At 44.3% G+C, this 22,043-nt stretch overlaps 1 protein-coding gene and 1 long non-coding RNA gene across 11 annotated transcripts in view; one reads left to right on the top strand and one right to left on the bottom strand.

The window, feature by feature from the left end:
- The first annotated feature begins 3,224 nt into the window (after nt 1-3,224).
- On the top strand, nt 3,225-20,424 carry EPCIP (exosomal polycystin 1 interacting protein). Of its 7 annotated transcripts, XM_087861768.1 has the most exons (5): nt 3,225-3,426; nt 16,943-17,040; nt 17,404-17,561; nt 17,950-18,056; nt 18,531-20,424. In XM_087861768.1, the coding sequence occupies exon 5, from the start codon at nt 18,597-18,599 to the stop codon at nt 19,242-19,244; it is 648 nt and encodes a 215-aa protein (XP_087717894.1). In that variant the 5' UTR covers nt 3,225-3,426; nt 16,943-17,040; nt 17,404-17,561; nt 17,950-18,056; nt 18,531-18,596; the 3' UTR covers nt 19,245-20,424. The 7 variants fall into 7 exon arrangements, with proteins under 7 accessions (XP_087717894.1, XP_045641481.1, XP_045641483.1 ...); XM_045785525.2 differs by lacking the exon at nt 16,943-17,040; XM_045785527.2 differs by lacking the exons at nt 16,943-17,040; nt 17,950-18,056.
- The window catches only part of LOC123784203 (uncharacterized), a 32,113-nt gene continuing 15,217 nt past the window's right edge, over nt 5,148-22,043 (bottom strand). Inside the window, exons 2-4 of one of the 4 annotated variants that reach the window (XR_015724261.1) lie at nt 8,883-16,190; nt 7,597-7,739; nt 5,148-6,876 (exon numbers count right to left, since the gene is read on the bottom strand). This is a non-coding gene — a long non-coding RNA (uncharacterized LOC123784203). Of the gene's footprint in view, nt 7,740-8,882; nt 16,191-22,043 lie in introns of all 4 variants that reach the window. The other 3 variants (XR_015724260.1, XR_006777420.2, XR_015724259.1) reach the window with 3 other exon arrangements.

The following is a 22,043-nucleotide window of genomic DNA, read 5'->3' as shown; positions in this document are numbered from 1 at the left end:
TTATAACTGGCATTATTTCTGCAGGATAAGTTGGAAAGGTGTGTAGAATTTCATTCTTAATGCAGTGAATATTATTTGAATGTGCTATTGGGAGCCTGCATTGCTCTTGTGGGAAAGAAAGAAAGAAAGAAAGAAAGAAAGAAAGAAAGAAAGAAAGAAAGAAAGAAAGAAAGAAAGAAAGAAAGAAAGAAAGAAAGAAAGAAAGAAAGAAAGAAAGAAAGAAAGAAAGAAAGAAAGAAAGAAAGAAAGAAAGAAAGGAAGGAAGGAAGGAAGGAAGGAAGGAAGGAAGAAAGAAAGAAAGAAAGGGAGGGAGGAAGGAGGGAAGGAAGGAAGGAAGGGTGGAAAAAAGGGAGAGAGAGAAAGGAAAGAAAGAAGGAAGGAAGGATGGGAGGGAGGGAAGAAAGAAAGGGAGAAAGAGAGGGAGGGAGGAAGAGAGAGAAAGAGGAAGAGAGGAAGAAGGGAAGAAGGAAGCAAGGAAGGAAGGGAGGGAGGGAAGGTGGGGGGGGGACAGGACAAAATTAGCCAAGGGCAAAACTAGAATTCAAGCCCACAGTGAACAAACACTTGTCCACGACCCTTGACTCCATGGCTGGACAAAGCAGGGAGCCTAAGGTGGGGTTTGGTTAGTCTTCCCAACACTCATTTTTGCTAATTCCCCTTAAATGGTGTGACCCAGGTAACACCATGAGCAAATGTTTTAGAAGTGAAGGTTTTAGAAAGACAGATATAAACCCTGTGGTAAATGTTTAACATGATCCACACACAGACCCAATCATATTCATCAGCAGCTGTTTGTTTGACCTTCAGGTTTCCAGGGAGGAACCCACCTCCCCGCACTCTGTGTCTTTGTCCCGGTGTCCCCCACTCAGCAAGAGATCCTGGAAGGCATTGGTGTCCTCACAAAGAGTGATACTGAGCACAGTCACCATTACCCATGGCTCCTTTGTGCACAGCTGATGCTCAATGCTTCATGTAGTTTCTCTTAGTCATAAAATACCCGTGAGCAGGTGATGGCATCTTTCTCCTGCAGATGGGGCAGTTCAGAGCTGCCGTGGGGATTCAGCAATGTCCTCAAGGCACCAGGCTGCTCCACGTTCCTGTGATCTCTGTGCTCACTCAGGAAGAAGCAGCAGGGGAGGCAGTATCAGCAAACCGCCCCTCACCTGGTATTGGCCAGAACTTGTCCCTGGTGTGTCGTTCAGGGTTCAGGTTGGCTACAGACGCCAGAGGCCACTCTAGCAAGGAGTTTCTGAAGACATACAGACAGTTCTTGAGTCATGGGGAGGGCTGAATAGACTCTAGGCTGAACTCAGAAAGTCCCCCAGGGAACTGGGCGATGGAGAGAGCTGCTGCCTCTTCCACAGTCAGGAAGTTGCTGAAGTAAGAGGCCACCTTCTCCAACTGGAAGCCAGGCCCACAGACCTCAGCTCCAAGCCATGACACATCTACCAGGACCAGACAGCAAGTCACTCAGAAAGCCGCCCCCACAGCGCTAGCTCCGAGATGAAGTCAGTTCTGCTAAGGCCAGTGCCAGCAAGAGAGAAGCCCAGAACTCTCTTTTCATTCCCCACCAAACTCAATTCCTAAGCAAAGTCCCACGGTCCTCTTCTCCATGTGACTTAGTTCCAGATCAAGGAGAAGTGATCAGTCGAACTCAAATCCTGTCTGGAGCCATAGCTGCCATGGTAGTTGAAGACTCTGGAAGTTGAGTATTTTAGCAGAGGCAGGCAAGAGAGAAAGGCACTGGAATAGAAAGTTCAGTGTGTGTAACTCCTGTATGAGCCACAGTTGCTCTGGAAAGCTGGGACAGCTGGTGTATGCTTGGTCGGCTTTACTTCCTCCATCCTCAGGGTCCTGTCCACATATATCATCTCACTGAATCCCTACTTCAACCTTTCAATAAAGTATCGCTATCCCATTTATAGGTTAGGAAACTGAGGCGCATGAATTTTGAACAATAACGTTCAAGAAGGTAGTGGAATCAAGATTTGAACCAAAGTCCATGTTCTGCTATTCTTATATGGTAGAATGTATATGTTTGCTTTGCTAAACCTAAATGCTGGGAATAGTGGACTCTCTGTATTCGCAATTCCCTTGCTTCTGACTATGAGTCACTGGCTTTCAAAGAGCTGAATAGGCTTCGTACTCTCCCATCTCCAAACCTTTGCTCTAGCAACATTCTTAATTGCTTGAGTTGCTTAGTCCCGTGGACCATCTAAGACACCGGATGACCTGGGTGTCAGGACTGAATGGGGTGAGAAAGGAGGAAGGCTTCATCCATCAGCTCACATCCTCCGTTGGCCAAAGACTCCGTCCATGAGGGATTATTGCCCTTTTCCCTTTTATCTGACCACTCAAATCCTAGCCATCCTTGAAGGCCCAGATCAAATGCTACCCTCTACAAAGACATCTCCCATCTCTCTGCCAACATGTAGCTCCACCTTCCCTGTAACTCCCTTGTATTTTCTTTTACTTCCCTTCAAACATTTCTCATGATCAACTGATATATCCACCCCTTCCATATTATAACTTCCTTGAAGACTAGAACTATGACATTTATGCCCGTTGTCCCTTAAAGCTCTTGGCATAGCTCATGCATGTGGTAAAGGTTCACTAGATGAATAATTAATAAATGAATTTTCCAACGAGGGACTCTCTTCTTTAAAATATTGGATAATCTAGATCCAGGTAATTAGAAATCAATTGCTTTAGTTTCCCTTGTGTTTTTAATTAGTGATATGTTCCTCCATCACCACCAACCATCTGATTTCTCCAGTATTTACTGGCCCGTCATCAGTTAAAGTATACAGAATGTTTTTTACATATGTATTTGCTTTGTGGCTCTAGACATTTTAAAAAGTGAACAGGAAAAAAAAAGAGAGAGAGAGAGAGAACAGACATCTTTGGAGTTGAAATGAGTTCATTTTCTCAACCACAAGAGGCCAGTTTTTACCCTAGCTCAGGCATTTGCATACATAACAATCCATCAGGCCCAAAAGAATGGAAGAAATCACAAAAGCAAAAGCATCTAGGAATCTCCATGCTCTACCCTTAGCCCATTTGATTTCCCACTAAAGTAGAACTTCTTCCCTTACTGTCGGCCCTTCAGGGTCAGCATACAGCAGCACCCTGCCTGGTTTCTTCTGGAAACTTTCCACTGTTGAACCCCTGAAGAGTGGCCAGCGCTCACCCAGGCAGGTTCTGTCCTGCTGTGTGGTTAATGAAGCCGGTGGGCCGGCAGCTTCCTCCTGGTTGCCATGGGAATGACCGGAGCCACTGGCCCTCTGAAAATGGAAAAGAACAGCCAAGTGCAAGACCACGCATTCCATCCTGCTTTGCAGATTAAACCAGCTGTCAAGCCAGAGTGAAGAATCAGACAGAGGTCTGCGGCGTGGAAAAGAGAGCCTCACGGTGGAACTCTGAGACGTAAGTACTTTCTCGGTTCTTTTTTGAAAAGCATGTCTAGCAGGACAGTTTTTCTTAGCTTCAGAATTTCTGCTGGCTGGCAGGCGAGTTCGGTGACCATGTGAAGAGCTGCGGTGGGCGCTTTTTCTTCTCGCAGAATTTACATTTCCTGAACATAATGTACACTTAACGGGTAACGTTCACCATGAAACTATATATATATATATATAATTTTTAAGGCTTTCAGGCACATGAATTGCTCTGTACTGAGATTCTGCCTTTAAAAGGAAATGTTTTCAGTGCCTTCAGCAAAGAATGAAATGGTCTTCTCATTTAGTCTCTAAGCAGATAAACTCACGTAGGCTAATATTATATAACACACATCTCTGTGGAACCTGGGCTTCTCATTTCTATTTGAAATGTTTGGCTCTACTTCCCTGTCTGTTGTCAATGCGAAGTCATAATTACATACAAGAGATGACCTCTTTGCCTTATCGTGATCCCAAACAGAGAAAACTGAGAACTCTCAAAACATCAGCTGATACTGTTCCTCTGCTCTAACAGCATTACATTTATTGCTTTTTTACACACTGCTCAGTGGAAAACATGGAACGATAAGAAGAAAGTATGTTTAGATGAGCGTTAACACGTGGCTTGGTTAACTTCTTAAAAAATGTGTCCTTTTATTTAAAAGTGAAAAAAATCTGATAAATACTGTAGTCAAGGGCAAGAGGATGGGGATTTCTTAGTTAAAACCGGTAGTCCTTACACAGTTCTGCATTAATTTTATTGTTTAATAAGCATGTTTTTGGACAGTATTTTTTTTTAAGCAGTAAGTGCATTGGTGTGAACTGAGGAGAGGAAATGTTTCAGAAGAGTCGTGCATAATATTCTGTCTTTAAAAACTACCAAAAATATCCAGCTTCATTTGTTCGAAAAAATTTTTAATGAAAACAGTGATCTTTGGGAAGTTTTTAACTTGTTTTTGGTCCAAATAATGCAATATGTTTGACAGAAAAAAAATATTCTCATTAAAATTTTTTTACAGAAACTGGGCATTTTCTGAAAATAACCATGTCAATAAAGTATTTATGGAAAAGAGTGCTTTTCCACAGCTGACTTGGATTTCCCAATTTTCTCTTCCCTACTAATATTTGTGTTGCTTAAAGCTGGTATACAATCAACTTTTAAAATCCAGTATCCAGTAGATCGTGTCTCTGTGTCCGTGGGAGGAACAGACAAGCCACATGGCTCCATGGCTGTACGATCAAGGGCACAGACATGGGTGAATGTGCCACACTGGGCGGTGTGAACACCAATGATCTGGTTAGCTGAGCATAGACCAAGTCATGCAAGGGAAAGCTTGCGGGGCTTGCAGTCATTGGTTAACTAATTCTCGCGAGGCCGTGTGTCAAGGAGAGAGGTGCAGTAGCACGTATTTCAGTTAAGTCTTCCCATTGGCCCGCTCTCTGAGATAGTCCGTGTCCCACATGCAGAAGCCGCTTTCAACTGATGTCCTTATTTTTAAATCTAATTTCTAAATGTTCTTTTTTTTTTTTTTAAGATTTTATTTATTTTTGGGGCGCCTGCGTGGCGCAGTCGTTAAGCGTCTGCCTTCGGCTCAGGGCGTGATCCCGGCGTTCTGAGATCGAGTCCCACGTCGGGCTCCTCTGCTGGGAGCCTGATTCTTCCTCTCCCACTCCCCTGCTATGTTCCCTCTCTCGCTGGCTGTCTCTCTGTCACATAAATAAATAAAAAAATCTTTAAAAAAAAAGATTTTATTTATTTGACACACAGGGAGCATGTATGAGTGCACAACCAGGGACCTCAGCAGTGGGACAGGGAGAAGCAGACTCCTCACTGAGTAGGAAGACCGACAGGCGGCTCTGGGATCATGACCTGAGCTGAAGGCACTTAACTGACTGAACCACCCAGCCGCCCCTAAATGCTCATTTTTTTAAAATTTTATTTATTTATTCAAGAGAGACAGAGAGAAAGGGGGGATGGCAGAGGGAGAGCAGCCCCTCCCCCCCAGCAGAGCAGGGAGCCCGACATGGGGCTTGATCTTAGGACCCTGAGATCATGACCTGAGCCAAATGCAGACGCTTAACCGACCAAGCCACCCAGAAGCCCCTAAATGTTCATTTTAAAAAGTGTTTCTGAAATATGTGTGTCTCCTGGAACTCGTTTCATTCATTTTGTTTCCTATTTCTCTAGCATGAGGTTCCTATACACCCTTTATGTTAAAGAACACAGGGTCTAGTGATAGAATATGAGGCATTTGAGTAGAAACATGAGCCTGGACTGGAAAATAATACTGTAATTCCCACCATGACTCCCTAGATATTTGGCTGCCCGAGTTCAAATCTTAGCTGTGTCTTATAGGCTCTGTGGCCTTGGGCAAGCTATTTAACCTCTGTGTGTCTCCATCTTCTGATATTAAAAATGGGGTCATAATATCTACCTTTACTATGATTGCAAAGGTTAAATGATATAGAACATGTTAAAATACTTTGAAGAGTACCTGGCACAAAATTAATCAATAAAACATAGCCATAGTTCCTAACATCAGTCAACTTTCAACACCATGCATCTCCCACACTTCTTATTTGGAAGTACATTGTCTGTTATCACTGTTTCTATATTTAGCTAGTTTACATCTGGGAACACAGGGCCGAGGAGAAGTAAGTGTCGATGCAATAAAATGTTGATACAATAACATGTCTTCTCTACCCAGCAGTCTGAACTCTCCTGAGAATCAAGAGTTGTGTATTTGGCAAGTTAGGTTTGAGGTGTCTTGCATATTCTATCAAGTTGAGCTATCATGTAAGATGCTGGATATATGAGCATGAAGCTCAGGGAAGAGTTTGGGAGCTGGTTTGTCATCAGCATATAGACAGCTTTGAAGTTCGTAGGTTGGCATGCCAATCAGCAAAGGAGTGGATGTCCACAGAGAAGAGAGCCAGGCACTGAGCCAGGGGCTGCCAACGATGACAAGGAAGAAGAGGGGACACCAGCCAAAGAGACAGAGAAAGAGTGGCCACTGAGGTCGCAAGGAAAAACTGGAGAATGTGGTGTCAGGGAAGAACAGAAAGTTCTTTGCTCAAGAAGGAGAGCGTAGGCCACCAAGTCGCGGGCTGGTGAGAAGTCAAGCAAAATGAGACCACATTAACCACTGGATTTGGGCATGTTGGAGGGTGGGAGTCACTGGAAAGCTGATGAGAATGGTTTTCATGGGGTGATCCTAACAGAAGCCTGACTGGGATGGCTTACAGATCTAACACAGACATGTATGGGCTCTCTGCTTAGAATTGCTTACTTTTCATTTCTTTTACAGTAGACTGGTGTAGCCCGGTAAGAGAAACAGGTTTGAGGCAGGCAGAAACGACCATCCATCCCCTCGCTACGAAAGTTTCATGAAAGAGGTGGGATCTAAAGATGGTTTAAGAGATGAGGCCGGTTTCTCAGCAGCTGAGAAATAGAAAACACTCCTAGACATAGGGAGCAACGTAAGCCACGTAGGGGAGGTCTCTCTCTCTCTCTCTCTCTCTCTCACACACACACACACCCACAAGCCTTTTCAGGACTTCTCCTAACAATACTTCCTGATGCCTCTCCCTTCCAGTTTTAATTCATTTTCCATAAAAGTATCACTTTCTGTTTGCATCTCCAAGTTGCCTTCCCTCCAAGGCCATTAAGAAAGCCAGAATCTTCTTGTGGCCAGAAGGGCTAAAGAATTCATTTGGAGTCACGTCTAGACACCATATCATGGGTACGCAGTTTGGCCCAAATTGTGATGCCCAGATGATCTGCTGGAGTTCTGCTGTTGCCACAAAAATAATCTTCAAGGAGTCAATGAGATCAGGAGGCATGGTTTAAACAACAACAACACTTATTTCAGGATAGTTTTAGTCTTAGAAAAATTGTGCAGATAGCACAGAGACTTCCACGTGCCCCACACCCTGTCTCCCTAATTGTTACGTCTCACGTTAGTATGCCAAATACACTTGTTACAATTAATGAACTAATATCAGGACATTATTATTATTAATTAATGTCCACATTTTATTTGGATTTCCTTAGAATGTCCCATTTCTGTTCCAGGATCCCACATTACCCTTAGTCCTTGTTCCCAGGAGGCATTTAAAGACCCTTACAAATCTTTCAAGAAGACATTAAGGTTTGGGGCACCTGTGTGGCTCAGTCAGTTGAGTGGACGACTCTTGGTTTCTGCTCTAGTCGTGATGTCAGGATTGTGGGATCAAGCCTCGAGTCCGGCTCCGCACTTGGCTCAGAGTCTGCTTGGGATTCTCTCTCCACTAAAATAAATAAGTCTTAAAAAAAAAGAAAAGAAAAGAAAAGAAAGCATCAAGGTTTAAATTGCTTTTGGGCCCAATATTTGTAACTAAAACCACTAAAGGAAAATTGAATGCTTACTTTTCTAACATAGAAACATTGGAATAGTTGAATACAGATGAAAGGAAAAAGCTTAAGGCTTACATCGCAGGGAAATAGTTCAAGGTCCTTTATGGGAGTGTAATAACGTACAACACTAAGCGGAAGATCTTACTCCTTTTTATTGTTCTGGAAGCAGGTAATTAAAATATTAAAGGTTTGCGAGCTTTTTTTTTTCTCTCTCTCTCTCATCTCTTAGCAAAGGGATTACTCTGACTCATTTTCCTTGGCAACCTCACACTCATGTAATACAGGCCCAGTAATTTGAGCAAATCTGTTCCGGGCTAGTTTTACAAAATTGGACACTTAAATGTTCGGTTGTAGGGAAGTCTGCAGTGGGGGCTGTTATAATCCCTCAACCGAGAGCAATTAGGGCAATGGCTTCTAATGCTCTCAAATATCTGTGAGATCAATATTTCCTAACTCTGCTCACTCTTCCTGGAAGGCCTGGGTGGGTGTGTGCAGAGAGGTGGAAGGACGGGGATCTGGGGTCCTGACTTGGGGCTCCTGGTCCCCATTCCAGGTGAGCATGTTTCGCTTTGTGTCCCCACGAGAGTTACAGGGAAGTTCCAAGGCAACTGCAGACCTAGATGGCACTCATTGGCAAAGCCACAGAGGTTGGGGGATGCCTCATGGGATTTTTGCCAGATGTCACTCAATGGCTTCCACGGGAACCCACAGGCAGGGCTTAGGATGTCGAGTTCATATTTCCCATCCTCTCACCCATACACAAAGTCTCAATACGTTTCCTTTGTCGTGGCTGGGCCAAACGCCAAAATTCCTTCTAAAGAAGATGAATTTTGCTTGCCGATTTGGTGACATGATACACTCCACAATTCTGGGAGGTGAGAGGTAAAAGAGGAAGAGAAGGATCAGGAATATGCATCTTTGACTTAGCTAATGTAGAGATTCACCTGGATAATATCAATATTTATGGAATGCCTCAAGCCCTGTGCTAAGGACTTGGGGAAACACAGTCAACAAAAAGACCAGGGTTTTGTCGCATCAGAAACCTGACTTACCCAGTGTACCACCAGCAAGGGGTCCAGCATCCAGTTAGCAAATTCGTGGGTGAAATTAGTACCCAGTGGAGCTCAATGCTTTCAAAACACAAAAATGTCTGCTTTTCATTTGGTTCAAGTTGGTCCTTTGTCATCTTAGTCTAGAAGCTTCCGAGCACATTAGCTCATTTCCATTCTTAAATACATTTACTCTCAAAGCAGTCATCCATTTGTCCTTAAAGAAATCCTGGCTTCACCAGCCAGTGGGCACAAATAAGGTTAAGTGAACATTAACGTCTTGTATTTTGCTGGTTTGTGCTTCCACCTACCTGATACAGGCCTTTGCCTCTTTCCTACCACAGTTTCTACATAATAGAGTCCCCAGGAATGTCTTACCTGTGCTCGGAAATTATCCTTTCACTAGATTCTGTCTCCAACCAGCACTGAATATTGGCTGTCCCTTGCCTTAGCCATGGGGCTCCCCATTGATTCACTGCCTGGAGAGCAGTGACCAGAGGCATCACCAGTCTGTCCTCCTGGAAGGGCCAAATGGGGCTCCCTGCCCCTCCTTCCTCATTGTGCCAGAGCTGTCCTGCGCTTAGTGCAGAAGTGGGGAGAATGACTCTGTCCCCAGCTCAGTGTCACACTTTGTCAGCCAGAGAGGGGCCACTTGTGCCCCACCTCTCAGAGTTCTTGAGAGCAGTCCAAGCAGCCTCTGCCTACGGCTCCCAAGGCATTAATTAGTCCGGGCTGAGAAGAGACAGGTGCCATCCTGTCCCTCCACTCATCCCTGCCCCAGGCCTTCACACATCTTCTTCACGCTTCCTTCTTTTTTCCTTGACAGTTCCACACATGCAAATAACCACTGGCTACAGGGCCCCCTCTGAATTCATGAGATGTGTCTAGATCCATCTGTTTAGGCTGGGCTGGGTCCAATACAGCATGACTACTCTGGACAGTTTTGAGCTTGGTAGTTCAGAAAACGAGTAATGGAGTGGAGGATCTAGTTACCCCAAGAGTTTATTTATGACCCAGGCTAGTAAGGGGAGTAAGACACACCTAGCAAATACTGTAGGGCTGTAAACAGAGTTGTGTCTGGTCCAAACGGTGGTTGGATGTGGGTGTTCTGCTGTTTCCTTCTAACCTCTGTCTTAGTTTCCTATCGCTACACAACACATTTCTACAAACGTGGTGACTTAGAACAAAAGTAATCCATTCTCGTCCATTTCTGGAGGTCAGAGTCCAAGGGCAGGCTGACTGTGCTGAGGTCAAGGTGTTGACACAGCTCGCTCCTTCTGGAGGCTCCAGGGGATGATCCGTTCCTTGTCTCTTCCAGCGCCTAGAGGCGGCTGGCATTCCTCAGCCTGTAGCCCTATCGCTCTGATCCTTGCTTCTGTAGCCACGTTGCCTTTTTCTTCTCTGTCTCCTCCCGCTTTCCTCTTAGAAAGACCCTTGCGATTACACGGGGCTCACCCAGATAAGCCGGGATCTTCCCTTCTCAAGATCCTTAACATCATCGCATCTGCCGAGACCCTCTTGGTCTGTAAGACAACATTTATAGGTTCTAGGGATTAGGACATGCACCTCCAGGCATCTAGCAGGGAAAAGAAGAGACCAGAAAGAGTTTTGATGATAGTCCATACCCTGATGCTCCTTTAAACATTTTACACACATTTCAATTAGAATGTGTAGAATTAGTAGAAATGGGAACTGGACACTTATTTCCATTTACCAGATTTGCTCACTAATGATGTCAAGGCTTCCCGTTCCCCAGAATTACAGAAGAACATTTGCAAATCAGAGTTGTTTGTTACGGGAAAAATGGTGTAAAGAGGTATCTTTGTTTCAAATTCTGACATTCCAAAATATCACAGCTAACAAATAGTACTATAATACTATGTACATCACAGTATACTTACTAGTAGTAAAGTACTCATGAATAGCACAAATAGATTATATATATGTCCATAAGCATCCTGCTGTACTCAGTTTTATATCCTAGTGTGGTAGGAATTGTCATCCCCGTGCCATATTGAGAGAAATGGCTCAGAAAGTCATTTCTGAGTAGCCCACAATGTACAGTGAGTTGAACATTAACCATCGTAGAAATACTTTAAATTTCTAAATGTCCTCTTGAGACCCGAATTGGAGGCTTGATGCTAATTTTGCCTAAATGCCATCTCATGGAGACATGAACTTTGGTTTCTTCGTTTTCTGGATGAGGAAATAAATCAGATGATAGCAAACAGCTTAGCTCCTACTATATAAATCCAACAAGATCCTGATCGCCTCAGAATCACAGCAAATTCCACTTTGAGCCTCTCACAGTGCACCGTGTCAAGCTCAATGACAGGGAAGTCATTGAGTCATCAACAGAGAGTGCACAAGGCGGTGTCTCCAGAGGCAGACACTCGGGAGGGCATGTGAAAATTCTGTGGCTCATACCAGGGATGGGGGTGTGCCATTGAGGAATGTGAAGAAGAGAGAAAAGACAACACTTATCACAGTTAAGTAAACATTGAGGAGAGACCCAAATCAACGTAACTTTCAACATTGTAAGCTTTGAAATATTAAACAACAAAGCTATCCCTCCTCTTTTAAATATCATCTTTCGTAGTGTTTTATCTGTAACCTGACTCCCGCGGTGTGTTTGTGGGACAGAGCCAAAGAAAAGAAAAATGCCCAAGATCCTTCTTCTCAAAGAGCTTCTCAAGTTCCTTTGCCTAAAGGGTCCCCGTGAGCATCTCATCCACGTAATGCAGGGTAGCTGGCACTTCCTCCTTGGCCTGCCTGGGAAGGGTGATGGCACAGCCACCGATGAGAGGGCACTGGACCTGCGAACAGGAGATCTCTCGGTTCTGGGGTCCTCGAGAGGAGTCCCCATCCCACACTTCTCCCCTACTTCTTATTTAATCCTCACCTTCCCCCTAACAAGGGACACATAGGGATAAGGCTTAAGTACAAATACCCTTGGGCAAGAAGGGGGGTTTATTTAAATCCATTTGAAGGCTCACCCAAGTGCCATTAGAGCCCTATATGAGAGTGGGCTTTTAGCACCAGGCATCTGGATGAGCCCTGACCAAGGAATTAAGAGGAAGCACAGCAAGGGAACCCTGGGGACGGGAAAGCTACTGTACCTACTTCATAATCTTGCCTATCACTTGTCTTGAAAGCAGCTGGTCTCACCACCAGCCTAATGAAACCACCAAGGCGCTCTTGACTTGGACAATGATCTCTGCCTATCTGAGGGCAGTCAGGGACAGAGTGGGCGTCTTCAGGAGTGGAGTCCCAGGCAAGCCATGGTGGGATGCTAAGAACAAAACCAAATGCTTTTCCAGTGCTGCCCACTCGGGATCTCTTGCTTCCTACACCACCTGTTCCTCCCCAGGAGTTCAGGCAGGTGTCCTCATCCCTACCTCCCAGATCCTCCTCTCTTGGTCCACTCCACCCACCCCCAGATTCCAGATACTGAAACAGCTTTATCTGGAGAGCCTGGAGCATGGAGGAGTCAGCAAATGGAGAGAGGTAAACCTTCAAAGAAAATACAAAAGAAAAATTTCCTCTTACTAGAACTCATGGTGCTCTCTCTGTCTCTACTTCAATTTCATATCTGCCCGGTGCCTAAATGGCCTTCCTTATACCCAGAACTAAACAGGTCTGCCCGGCTTACAAACCTTCAGTGCCTCCTTTTTGCCTTTTTCAGGGGTCTCCTAAGGAGTGTTTGCATCCAAGAGTGTGCACAAGCCAGGCCAGTGGGCAAGTGCTTAAGGTCCTCCGACTTTCATCCATCTCAAATTTTAAAAATTCTAGTGTGTTGCATACAATGAAGATAATATATAAATATGGTATTTATAATTTTTTTTAAAGATTTTATTTATTTATTCGACAGAGATAGAGACAGCCAGCGAGAGAGGGAACACAAGCAGGGGGAGTGGGAGAGGAAGAAGCAGGCTCATAGCGGAGGAGCCTGATGTGGGGCTCGATCCCAGAACGCCGGGATCACGCCCTGAGCCGAAGGCAGATGCTTAACCACTGTGCCACCCAGGCGCCCCTATAATTTTTTTTATAAAGAAAAGGTTACATCTATTAGGGAGGGTTTTGTTCTTTTTTTTTTTTTTTTTTTTTTTTACAGTTTTTATTGATGGGATGAGGATCAGAAGGGTTTGGAGACTAAACCCCTGAGCTTGTCTGGCAAGGTCCTGTCTACCCCTGCCCTGCCCACACTCCAGCCTCATGGGCCTCCCGATGCGCCAAGCACTCTAGTCTCTGAGATTTTGCTCAAGTGACCTTCTTCCTTCTTCTTCTTTTTTTTTTATTATGTTAGTCATCAAACAGTACATCATTAGTTTTCAAGTGACCTTCTATCTGCAGCCCCTTCCCTTCCCTCTTCCCATGCCTGGCCCTAACAGCACCCCCTTTGGGAGTCGTTCCTGATCCTTCCACCCAACACTTGCTCTGTGTCTTTAATAAGCACTCACCAATCACCTGGCCCTATAATTAGTTGCCTACTTGTTTGTTCCCAGAGTGCATGCTGAGTTCCTGGGGCAACCCTTTAGACCCCTGGGGTGAGCAAGGCCATCCTACTGCTCTCAGGGTTAGCAACACTTGGGACCTTCAGAGTGAGGCATGGCTCTCACTTTATGGGATACACCCCAAATTCCAAATTGTCTCCTTTTCTGGAATTTCTCTCATTTTCGCCCCCTCAGAATCTTCAAGGAGTTTGGCAGAAACACACTTTGAGAACTGAATTTGTGAGAGACAGCCCAGCCCAGCTCCCCAAGTCCTGGCTTCAAAGTGGGTTTCTTGGGGCGCCCAGACACTGGCTGTCTTCTGCCTTTCCTCCCGTGTCTGCATTCAGATTTGTCTTTCAGACCATCTGCTTCTTGCCAGAGCATCTCCTTCGTTTCTGGTCTTATTTCCCCAGCTTCTTCAACTGAGTCTTTTCCCTAAGTGCCTTTCCACCTTTAAAATTAAAAAAAAAAAATCCCTTCTAATTTCAAATTAAACTCACTTCTGAATTAAAAATTTGAAATCACTTAGTTTGTAATTGCTGTTAGAATTTGGGGAATTCCACTATATTGTTACACAGTTATATTTTTTCTCTTTTGTGTGGAGACTACAGAGTTCAAAACATCATAGTGAAGACACTTCAAATCTGTTTTGGGCAAATGGTCCAAATGGTATCCTCCCACCAACAGACACACTATCTCCTTACTAGTAATATCTTCTTATAAACAGAACTGGGGCAGTTTGAAACATTCCTTTTGGAGCCAAGTATAAACATTATCTAAACGTTGGGTGTAATCCTAGATTGAGAAGGAATCTGTGTGGAATTTGTTTTGAAGTCACTGGTGTCTTTCTCTGCTCAATTCAGAAATCTTTGCTTTCATGCAGCTAATTGCTGGTATTAATTGCTGTCAAGATTCCTTTGGTGCCAATAGAAAACTAACAGTGGAACTGATTCTAAATGGTTGCTCTGGTTTATCAACATGTTCGGTGCTTTAAAGGCTCCAAGATTTAATGATCATACATGGTTTTCTTGCATCTTTCCAGAGAAATTTGGGTGGATTGACACCACCTGACTGTCATGATTGCATAAAGCTATTTATTATGTCTTCCAACCTAGGCATGTCAGAAATCTCTAGTGCCTACTAATACCCATGCCGTCCTCTCCCCCCTTGTCACGGTGTTGGACTTCATTTCCAAGCAGCTTGCTGGGAGGGGGTGCCACGTGCCTGAGTTCTGGCCGATGAAATGTGAACAGAAAATTATGCAGAGGATCCAAAGGCCCAGGAGATAATAGAGCAAGGGAGGTCCTGTATGACCACGTGGAGCACAGCACACCGTCCCCACCCCCATGGCTCCTTAAAGGCACTATGTTGCAATGTAAGGGAGGAACCAAACTTTGCCCTAGCTTCACTATGTAATATTTCATTTGTGGGCAGATACCAGCACAACATAAGCAGAATAGCACATCCGTCACATTGCCCCTGCCCCTTGCTAGGCCCCTGCCCATCGTGGGGGTGGGAAGGGGGCTCATCTTAGGACATAGGAGGCAAATCCTAATGATAGAGCAGACAAAAAGCTGGGATGCTGAGAAAATGATGTGTCAGGGCAAGTCAGAACGTTCCACCCTACCCTGTCCCACTACCATCCCCACAGCCCATCAATCTCTCCATCCTACTTTTGGGTTTTTCAAATTCTGAGCACCCTATGTTAATTACATAGATAACTTTTTCTCTTCTTTTTCTCACTCAAGAACTACTGCCTTCCTCAGATATTACCTCTTCCATGAAGCTTATCCTGATATCTTCCATTTCCAGGCAAAGTTAGGTGTAGACTTAATACCCTATACAAAATGTTATTATAGTGATTATCACATCATACTGTGATTATTGATTCAAGTGTCTCTTTCACTGGGGTAGAACCCCTTGAGGGAGCTCTTATTGACTTTATTCTCAGTTTCTGGGAAAGTGCCTAGCACATAGCAAGGATTCAACAAAGGTTTATTGAATGAATGAAAATAAGACAGTTTACCAAATGTCAGTGTACTCTTTTCACTGCTTGTTATAGAAATCCAATTCAGACTGGCTTGAGTAGGAAAAACAAAAACAAACCTGGTTCACATATTTCAAAAATCAAGGAAGGATGTCAGGCATGGCTTGATCCCAGTGCTCAAAAAAAGGTTATTAGGAATATCTCTCCATTTTGTGTCTGTTCTTCTCTGTGTTGGCTTCATTGTCAGGCAAGCTCACCCCTTCTGGAGACAAGATGGTCACCAGTGGATCATGATTTCCCTTCTAACAAGATGAGCAACCCCCCAGAGGAAAAACAGTTTCCTTCCCCACGTCGGTCAGGGGCAAAGCTAGGGGCAGGGACAGTGTGATGTATCTGTGCCCATTCTCCTTAGGACAGGCTGGAATCTGCCCACGGATGAATAAATACACAGTGAAATGAAGGTGATTTGCAATCCACGTTCAACAAATCTAAAGAAAGAAGTCCAGGGTAAAACCGAAGGAGAAAAATGTCCAACTAGCATCTTTTTGGAAACCCCATAAGCTTGTTACCAGGGATATTTGTCCCACCCTGTACCCCATCATGAGACTTCATGTATCTGGCCTCCTTGTTGCAGCCTTCAAGCTCCCTGACATCCAGAAGGCAGGGAGGGGCCACCCTGAGGTCCAGACAGGGCCTTGACTGCAGGCGGCAGGGAGGTGGCTCACAAATCCCTTTTATGATCTCCAGCCCCACTCCTTTTGGGAAATCAATGTCCGTTTCCCTTCCTACCTCTTTTCTTCTTCCATGCATGCCTCTGAATGGTACCAGCATCTGGAAGAATGAAGAAGACACTTTTCTCAACAGGTTCCAAGCTGATGGATAGATCCTTTTCTGCCTCCCTTTTCCCCTCCAGGCTGGGATCAGAGCAAGCCAGTGGCATTGATGACAGCTTTCTTCGTCCTGGGATGAAAGGGTTACTGGGGCATGAAGACCTAAAAACCTCCAGTGGAATCTAGGACAACTGATCGTCTAAAATTAGCTTGTAATTAATAACTTAGTCACTGCTCCTTACTAAGTGGGGTAGTCACCACATTTTAAAACCATTTAAAACTGTTAAATCTCGTGTTCAGGAAGAATTCTGGCTCTATGAATTTCTCAAAGCTCTTTCTTTTATTACAAAATGAACCAACGAATACATCCCTTCAGAAAATGCTGTGCCAACTTCAAAACAAACACAAAACACTATAAAACACCTTATTCAGTCCCCAAATGGACTTTATCTCTCTGCTATGTTTCTATAACCATTGGTATGTTCAATAGGGCCTTCCTCAGTTCAGCTTTATTTGTCCTCCTCTTCTGCTTATAAGCCCTTGGAAGGCAAGGGTACACATCTTGTTCATCTTTGTTTCTTCTGCTTGGCCTTGGCACATGGCCCATGCTGAACCCTACCTGATTCCTGCCTTTGCTCCTGCCCCCCTCCCCCAGCTGCAGCCCCTTGGTCCTCACATGTAGGCCTGGAAGCAGAATCAAGTCCCTTAGAACCCAAGTTCCAGAAGCTCATTGTCTTCGGGCTATGTCCTCAGGGCCAGCAAAGTGCCTGCCGCCTAGTGAATGTCCAGTAAACATTTGCTGAATGATGGCTGTCTCACCTTCTGTTCAAGTTGACTTGGTTGAGCTTCAGGTTAGTCTCCCTGCACTCCAGTCACCCACTGATGAACTTGGGCTCTCTGCCTGTCCACCTGACCCCAGCATTTTTACCTTTGCCTTCCTTGGTCTTCTCTTTGCCTTGCTTTGCCACCTCGTGGCCTCACCTTGCACCCTAAGTGGTGCATGTCAGCCTCGCTTCTTTCCTGTGGTCACCGTCCTCTTTGGACACATGTTCACCTCCTTAGACTAACGCATCTATCCCTGCCCAGCACTTCCTGTGGGGGTCCTGTCACTAGCCCTGCACTCTCCAAGTCAGAGGTCTTATTCCAAGTATTTTGCCATACCCATGGTGCTCTGTACATGCAGATGAACTGAACTGTCTCTTTGGTCAATTCAGATGAACTGAATGGTACCCTGCATCTTCTGGTCCGTCATCAGCTAACTCGAGGGAAATGTAATTATTTTTGCAAGACTGAAACCTGGCACCCTACTTCATAAGCTGTGTCTCAGTCCAAGCTCATCATAAAAGGAAACCATGCATCTACTATATGCCAGGTACTTGGGGCATTTTCCTCCAGATTGGACATTGGCATTGCTCCTTAAACTATGCATACACTCCTACCTTATTAAGATCATTGATCACTGCTGATATATTGCTTAGTTTTGGAGCCCTATACTAAGCTATTTGATAAAATCTATTTAGAACATTTGTTCTGGGGAAGGAGCAGATCCGCAAGTTCACGGGGATGAACTGGTGTGTGATTAGCATTTTCACTGTCTGTGAACACACTTACAAGCTACTCTAATACATTTGTAGGAGGGCGGGAATGTATCAACGGACCTACAAACAGATTAATATGATGGGGGGTGTTTGTCTAGTTAGAAATTCAAGTTTCTCATTAACTAAATGTTTTGCTGGTATTCATGCTATGTTGTTTAACAGGTAGCGCCTGGGGAGCTGAATCCAACATGGAACTGTTTGTCTCCTGAATTCCAGGAAGTCGGACACTGAGGGGGAGGAGGGAATGCGCGTGTTTCAGGGGCTGCCAGGTACTCAGTACAAGGAAGACGGTGTTTGGAGAATGTGCACACTCAAAGCCCCACAGATCCCGGCCCACAGACAGCCGGGTGCGCCGGGTCTCAGGTCAGGCTCCCCGTCGTGCTCGCTGTTGGTGTGTTAGTCTGTCAGCAGACGTCCCAGGGAGTCTTACACCTCAGAGGAGCAGGTGGGCTGCTGCCTCTCACGAGGCTCTGAGAAAAGATCATTTCTGCACTTGGGCTCCTACACATTGCCTGCCTTTGGTAGAACCACGAGGAAGAAAAGGTTACCATGGGTTCTTTCGGGGGCTCCTTTTCTATCAGCTGCATATTTCTTGAGTAATCGCAACACCCAACGTGGGGCTCAACCTCAGGAGCCCGAGATCAAGGGTCAAGGGCTCTACCGACTGAGCCGGCCAGGTGCCCCACAAGCTGTGGATTTTTAATGAGAGCCTGTGATAAGCAAGTTGCATCTTTCTCTTCCAGGTTGAGTTCCGATGAACGGGCTCACGACGGGGCCACACTCACTTGGCGGCACATGCTGAGACCAGAATGGTACCACCCTCTGGGCACAGGCTCCTCCTGGCCAGCGCGCTGGGCATCCTTGCGCTCCACTGCTTCTCAAGGGGGCAGAAGAACAGCACACTGATTTTCATGAAGGAAAACACCATTCGGAACTGCAGCTGCTCTGCAGATGTCCAGGACTGTGACTACAGTTTGGCCAACTTGCTGTGCAGCTGCCAAACCGTCCTGCCTTTGGCACTCGAGCAAACCAGCTACAGTGACCATCTGACCATCTGGTTCACGGATGCATGGGCGCTGGGCCTCCTGTTGAACTTCACGCTGGTGCGGGACCTGAAGCTTTCTCTGTGCGGTACCAGCACTCTCCCCACGGAGTACCTGGCCATCTGCGGTCTGAAGAGGCTTCGCGTCAACACGGAGGCCAGGCGCCCGTCCCCAGAGCAGAGCTTACTCATCTACAGTGGCGGGGAAAGTGAACCCAGAGAGCAGCCCGTGTGGTTCCCCAGATGTATGTACGTCTCATTCTTAGATATGGCACTTTTCAACAGGAAATCATCCTTAAAAGCATACAGTATTGAAAACGTTGCCAGCATTGCCAACAATTTTCCTTACTTCTCTTACTTTGAAACCTTCCCAATTTTAAGCAACAAAAGCTACGTCGTCACGTTCATTTACTAACATTGTAACGGATGCCAGCCATGGGAACTTTGGCAAACTATGGATAGCTTGAACAGGGAATCTGGGAATGAGGCCAGGGGGATCCTTACCTACAACTTCACCTGTCCGCCCAGCCCCCATTCGCCACAGAGCCACACACATACACCAGCCCTCTCTGCTCTGCTCTCTGTCCAACCATGGGAGCTGTTTCCAAAAACAAAAGAAAAAGAAAGAAACAAAAACTCAAAAACACCAAAACCAACCAACCAAACAAAATGACCTGAGTCCAGAAGGTCTTGAGAGCAGCCAGAGGCCGGGTCTGTGCTCCTGGGAGTCTGTGGAGAAATGTCAGATCAGAAATGGAGAAAGCAGGGCACACCATGGACTGCTGAGCGGAACTCAGCACAGGAGACGACCCCCAGGAAAGGCATCTTCCTTCCAAATACTGCCTGCATTTTTTTTTTCTGTTTCATTTTGTTACATTGACTGGAATTCCCCTAAGAAGAGATGGCTAGATTTCAGAGGCTTCAGGACCGTGAGTTCCACACAATGATTAGGTTCTCTTAGACTGATATTTTCCAATATAGTTTCCAAATATCTCTTAGACTGATACTTGCTAAGAATATATGTGCTGAGAAAGGGGAGTTTCAAGAGTGGAAGAGGTCGGGTTAGGGTGGGACCCTAGGACCAAATGAGAGCACTGGGGTTCAAGTCGTGTGATACAGGAATGAAAACCAGAGGACATAAAAATCAATGGCATATATCTCAACATTTTTGCTTAGAGCAAGGCCTAAACCCAGGGAGTTTCTCTCTTGTATCCCTTCTCTTTCATTGTTTCTTTCTTTGATTTCTTCTTTGTCCCCACCATACCACTTCACCTTTCTCCTCCCATTTTCCTCATCCTCTCCCTCCCCTTCCTCCTTCTGCTCCAGAAATAAGAATTTGGATTAATACCATTAGAACTGCATTTAACGCCACCAGGGGCTAGCCTGGGAATATAAGACTCATTTATAATGTTATGGACAAAAATGCTCAAATGACTAAAAGATAATTAACAAAGGAACTTTCAGGGCTCAGTCCACTCAGATGTTTAATTCTGGAAAGTTAAGACACTTTGTATGACATGGTTGACACAAAATGGTCTTAGGTGTGATGACAAAAGGAACCAAGGCAACATATTAAAAAAAAAAAAAAAAGGAAACAGACCTCAGTGTACAAAGAAAAATCTTCCTCACAGACTCAATTTACCACTGAGATACAATGATGTAAAGAATCCATGGCAATTATGATACAAATGACCAAACTGAGAGTGCAAGGAAATAGAAACATAATTGCATTTATAATGTCATAATGGTAAGAAAGAGTTTTATTATAAAGTAACAGGATGTCTTACGGTTGATGATTTCAGATCACATTCACCACATTTTTCTCTTATCCTTAACATAGGGTAACTGAAATAACCTGAAATTATCGACATTTGCTTAATTGGTGGGGGATTTGGTCGTTCAGGCTAATTAGCATGAGTCCATAATGTCAGTGTTTAAATTAGGCCAAAACTAAGACCAAAGTATGAATTTTAATAGAATAATGCAATGACCTCATTACTGACATTGTATTTGAGAGGTAAGTTTAAAGTGAGAGAAAAAGACAAGGAAAAAAAAGGATTTGGAAAAGGGAAGGCAAGAAACATATAAGTGAAAGGACGAATAATAAATACATTTACTGTCATTAGTTACTGAAAATGTAAAAAACTGAATTTTAATGGATTTTTATTAATAAAGTATAAAATTAAATGATTCAGAAATTATGAGCATCTTAATATGCATTATCTTCCATTTGGTGGCTTTGACTAGTTTCAAAGCCCTTTCACAGATGTTGTAAGTGATTCTTGTAAGATATAATTGTAGATCAATGGGACTTAAATCAATAGAAGAGGAAAGTTAATTCAGTAATAAATCAAGCTTGCCTGATTTATTTCTGGCCTGAAAATGTGGTTCAGGTTGCACTGACAGAGGATAAATAAGGAACAGAGAAAAATCCACAGCACATACATGGGGAGAAATGGCACTTGGTGTTCAGTGGATGGTGAGGGTTGGGGGGACAGCAGGGACGAGTGGGGATAGTGGAAAACTGAGAGTATATGCCCCACCTGAAGGGTCCACAGCAGCTCAGCACTAGCTGAGTGTCACTGTGGGAGAGTACAATGGGGCCAGATCCCATCCTTCGAGAAAATTAGGAATTCCAGGTTTTTGGGTGAAAACTCACAATTTATAAATGTTGGCACACTATTTTGCCTTTTTGTTTGTTGCCTTCAGTAACACTGTGTGGTCAAATGTCAGTGGTCCCCTTAAGCTTGGGGCTAGCCATTTGTCACCTCTGAACAGTGATATGCTGGTAAAAGTTTAACCACCAGCTCTCCAAAAAAAACAAAAAAAAAAGTACATATATATGTTCATTATAAATTTTGCTGATATTAAGGATGTATATCACACAATTTACAAAATGATAATAAAATACACTCTATTCTTTATTATAAATTCTATGTACATAATTAATTCCCAAAGAATGCTTTAGGTGATTTTTGGCAAATTCTTATATCCAAAGCTAACCTAGGGTTGTGATCGATGTGTGAATGTAGTTCTGGCATGAATATTGACTGATATTTTTATTTACATCAGGAGTAAGAGGAAAAGTAACAAAGATTTTTGTGGGAATGTCATTTGCTAGTCAATGATGTAAGCAAATTCTTTGCTGAATCAAATAATATTTTTCAAATACTGGAGGAATGTTTCCTTAACTTGGAGGACTATTCAGAATGTT

Source organism: Ursus americanus, chromosome 4, assembly GCF_024610735.1.
Source record: "Ursus americanus isolate L20-20 chromosome 4, mUrsAme1.1.p, whole genome shotgun sequence".
NCBI classification, from domain to species: Eukaryota; Metazoa; Chordata; class Mammalia; order Carnivora; family Ursidae; genus Ursus; species Ursus americanus.
Note: the sequence above shows the minus strand (reverse complement) of the source record. Positions and strands in the feature narration are given on the sequence as shown.

Coding starts and splice junctions, on each gene's coding strand:
- EPCIP (XM_045785527.2), top strand. CDS start 18,597: ATGGTACCACCCTCTGGGCACAGGCTCCTCCTGGCCAGCGCGCTGGGC.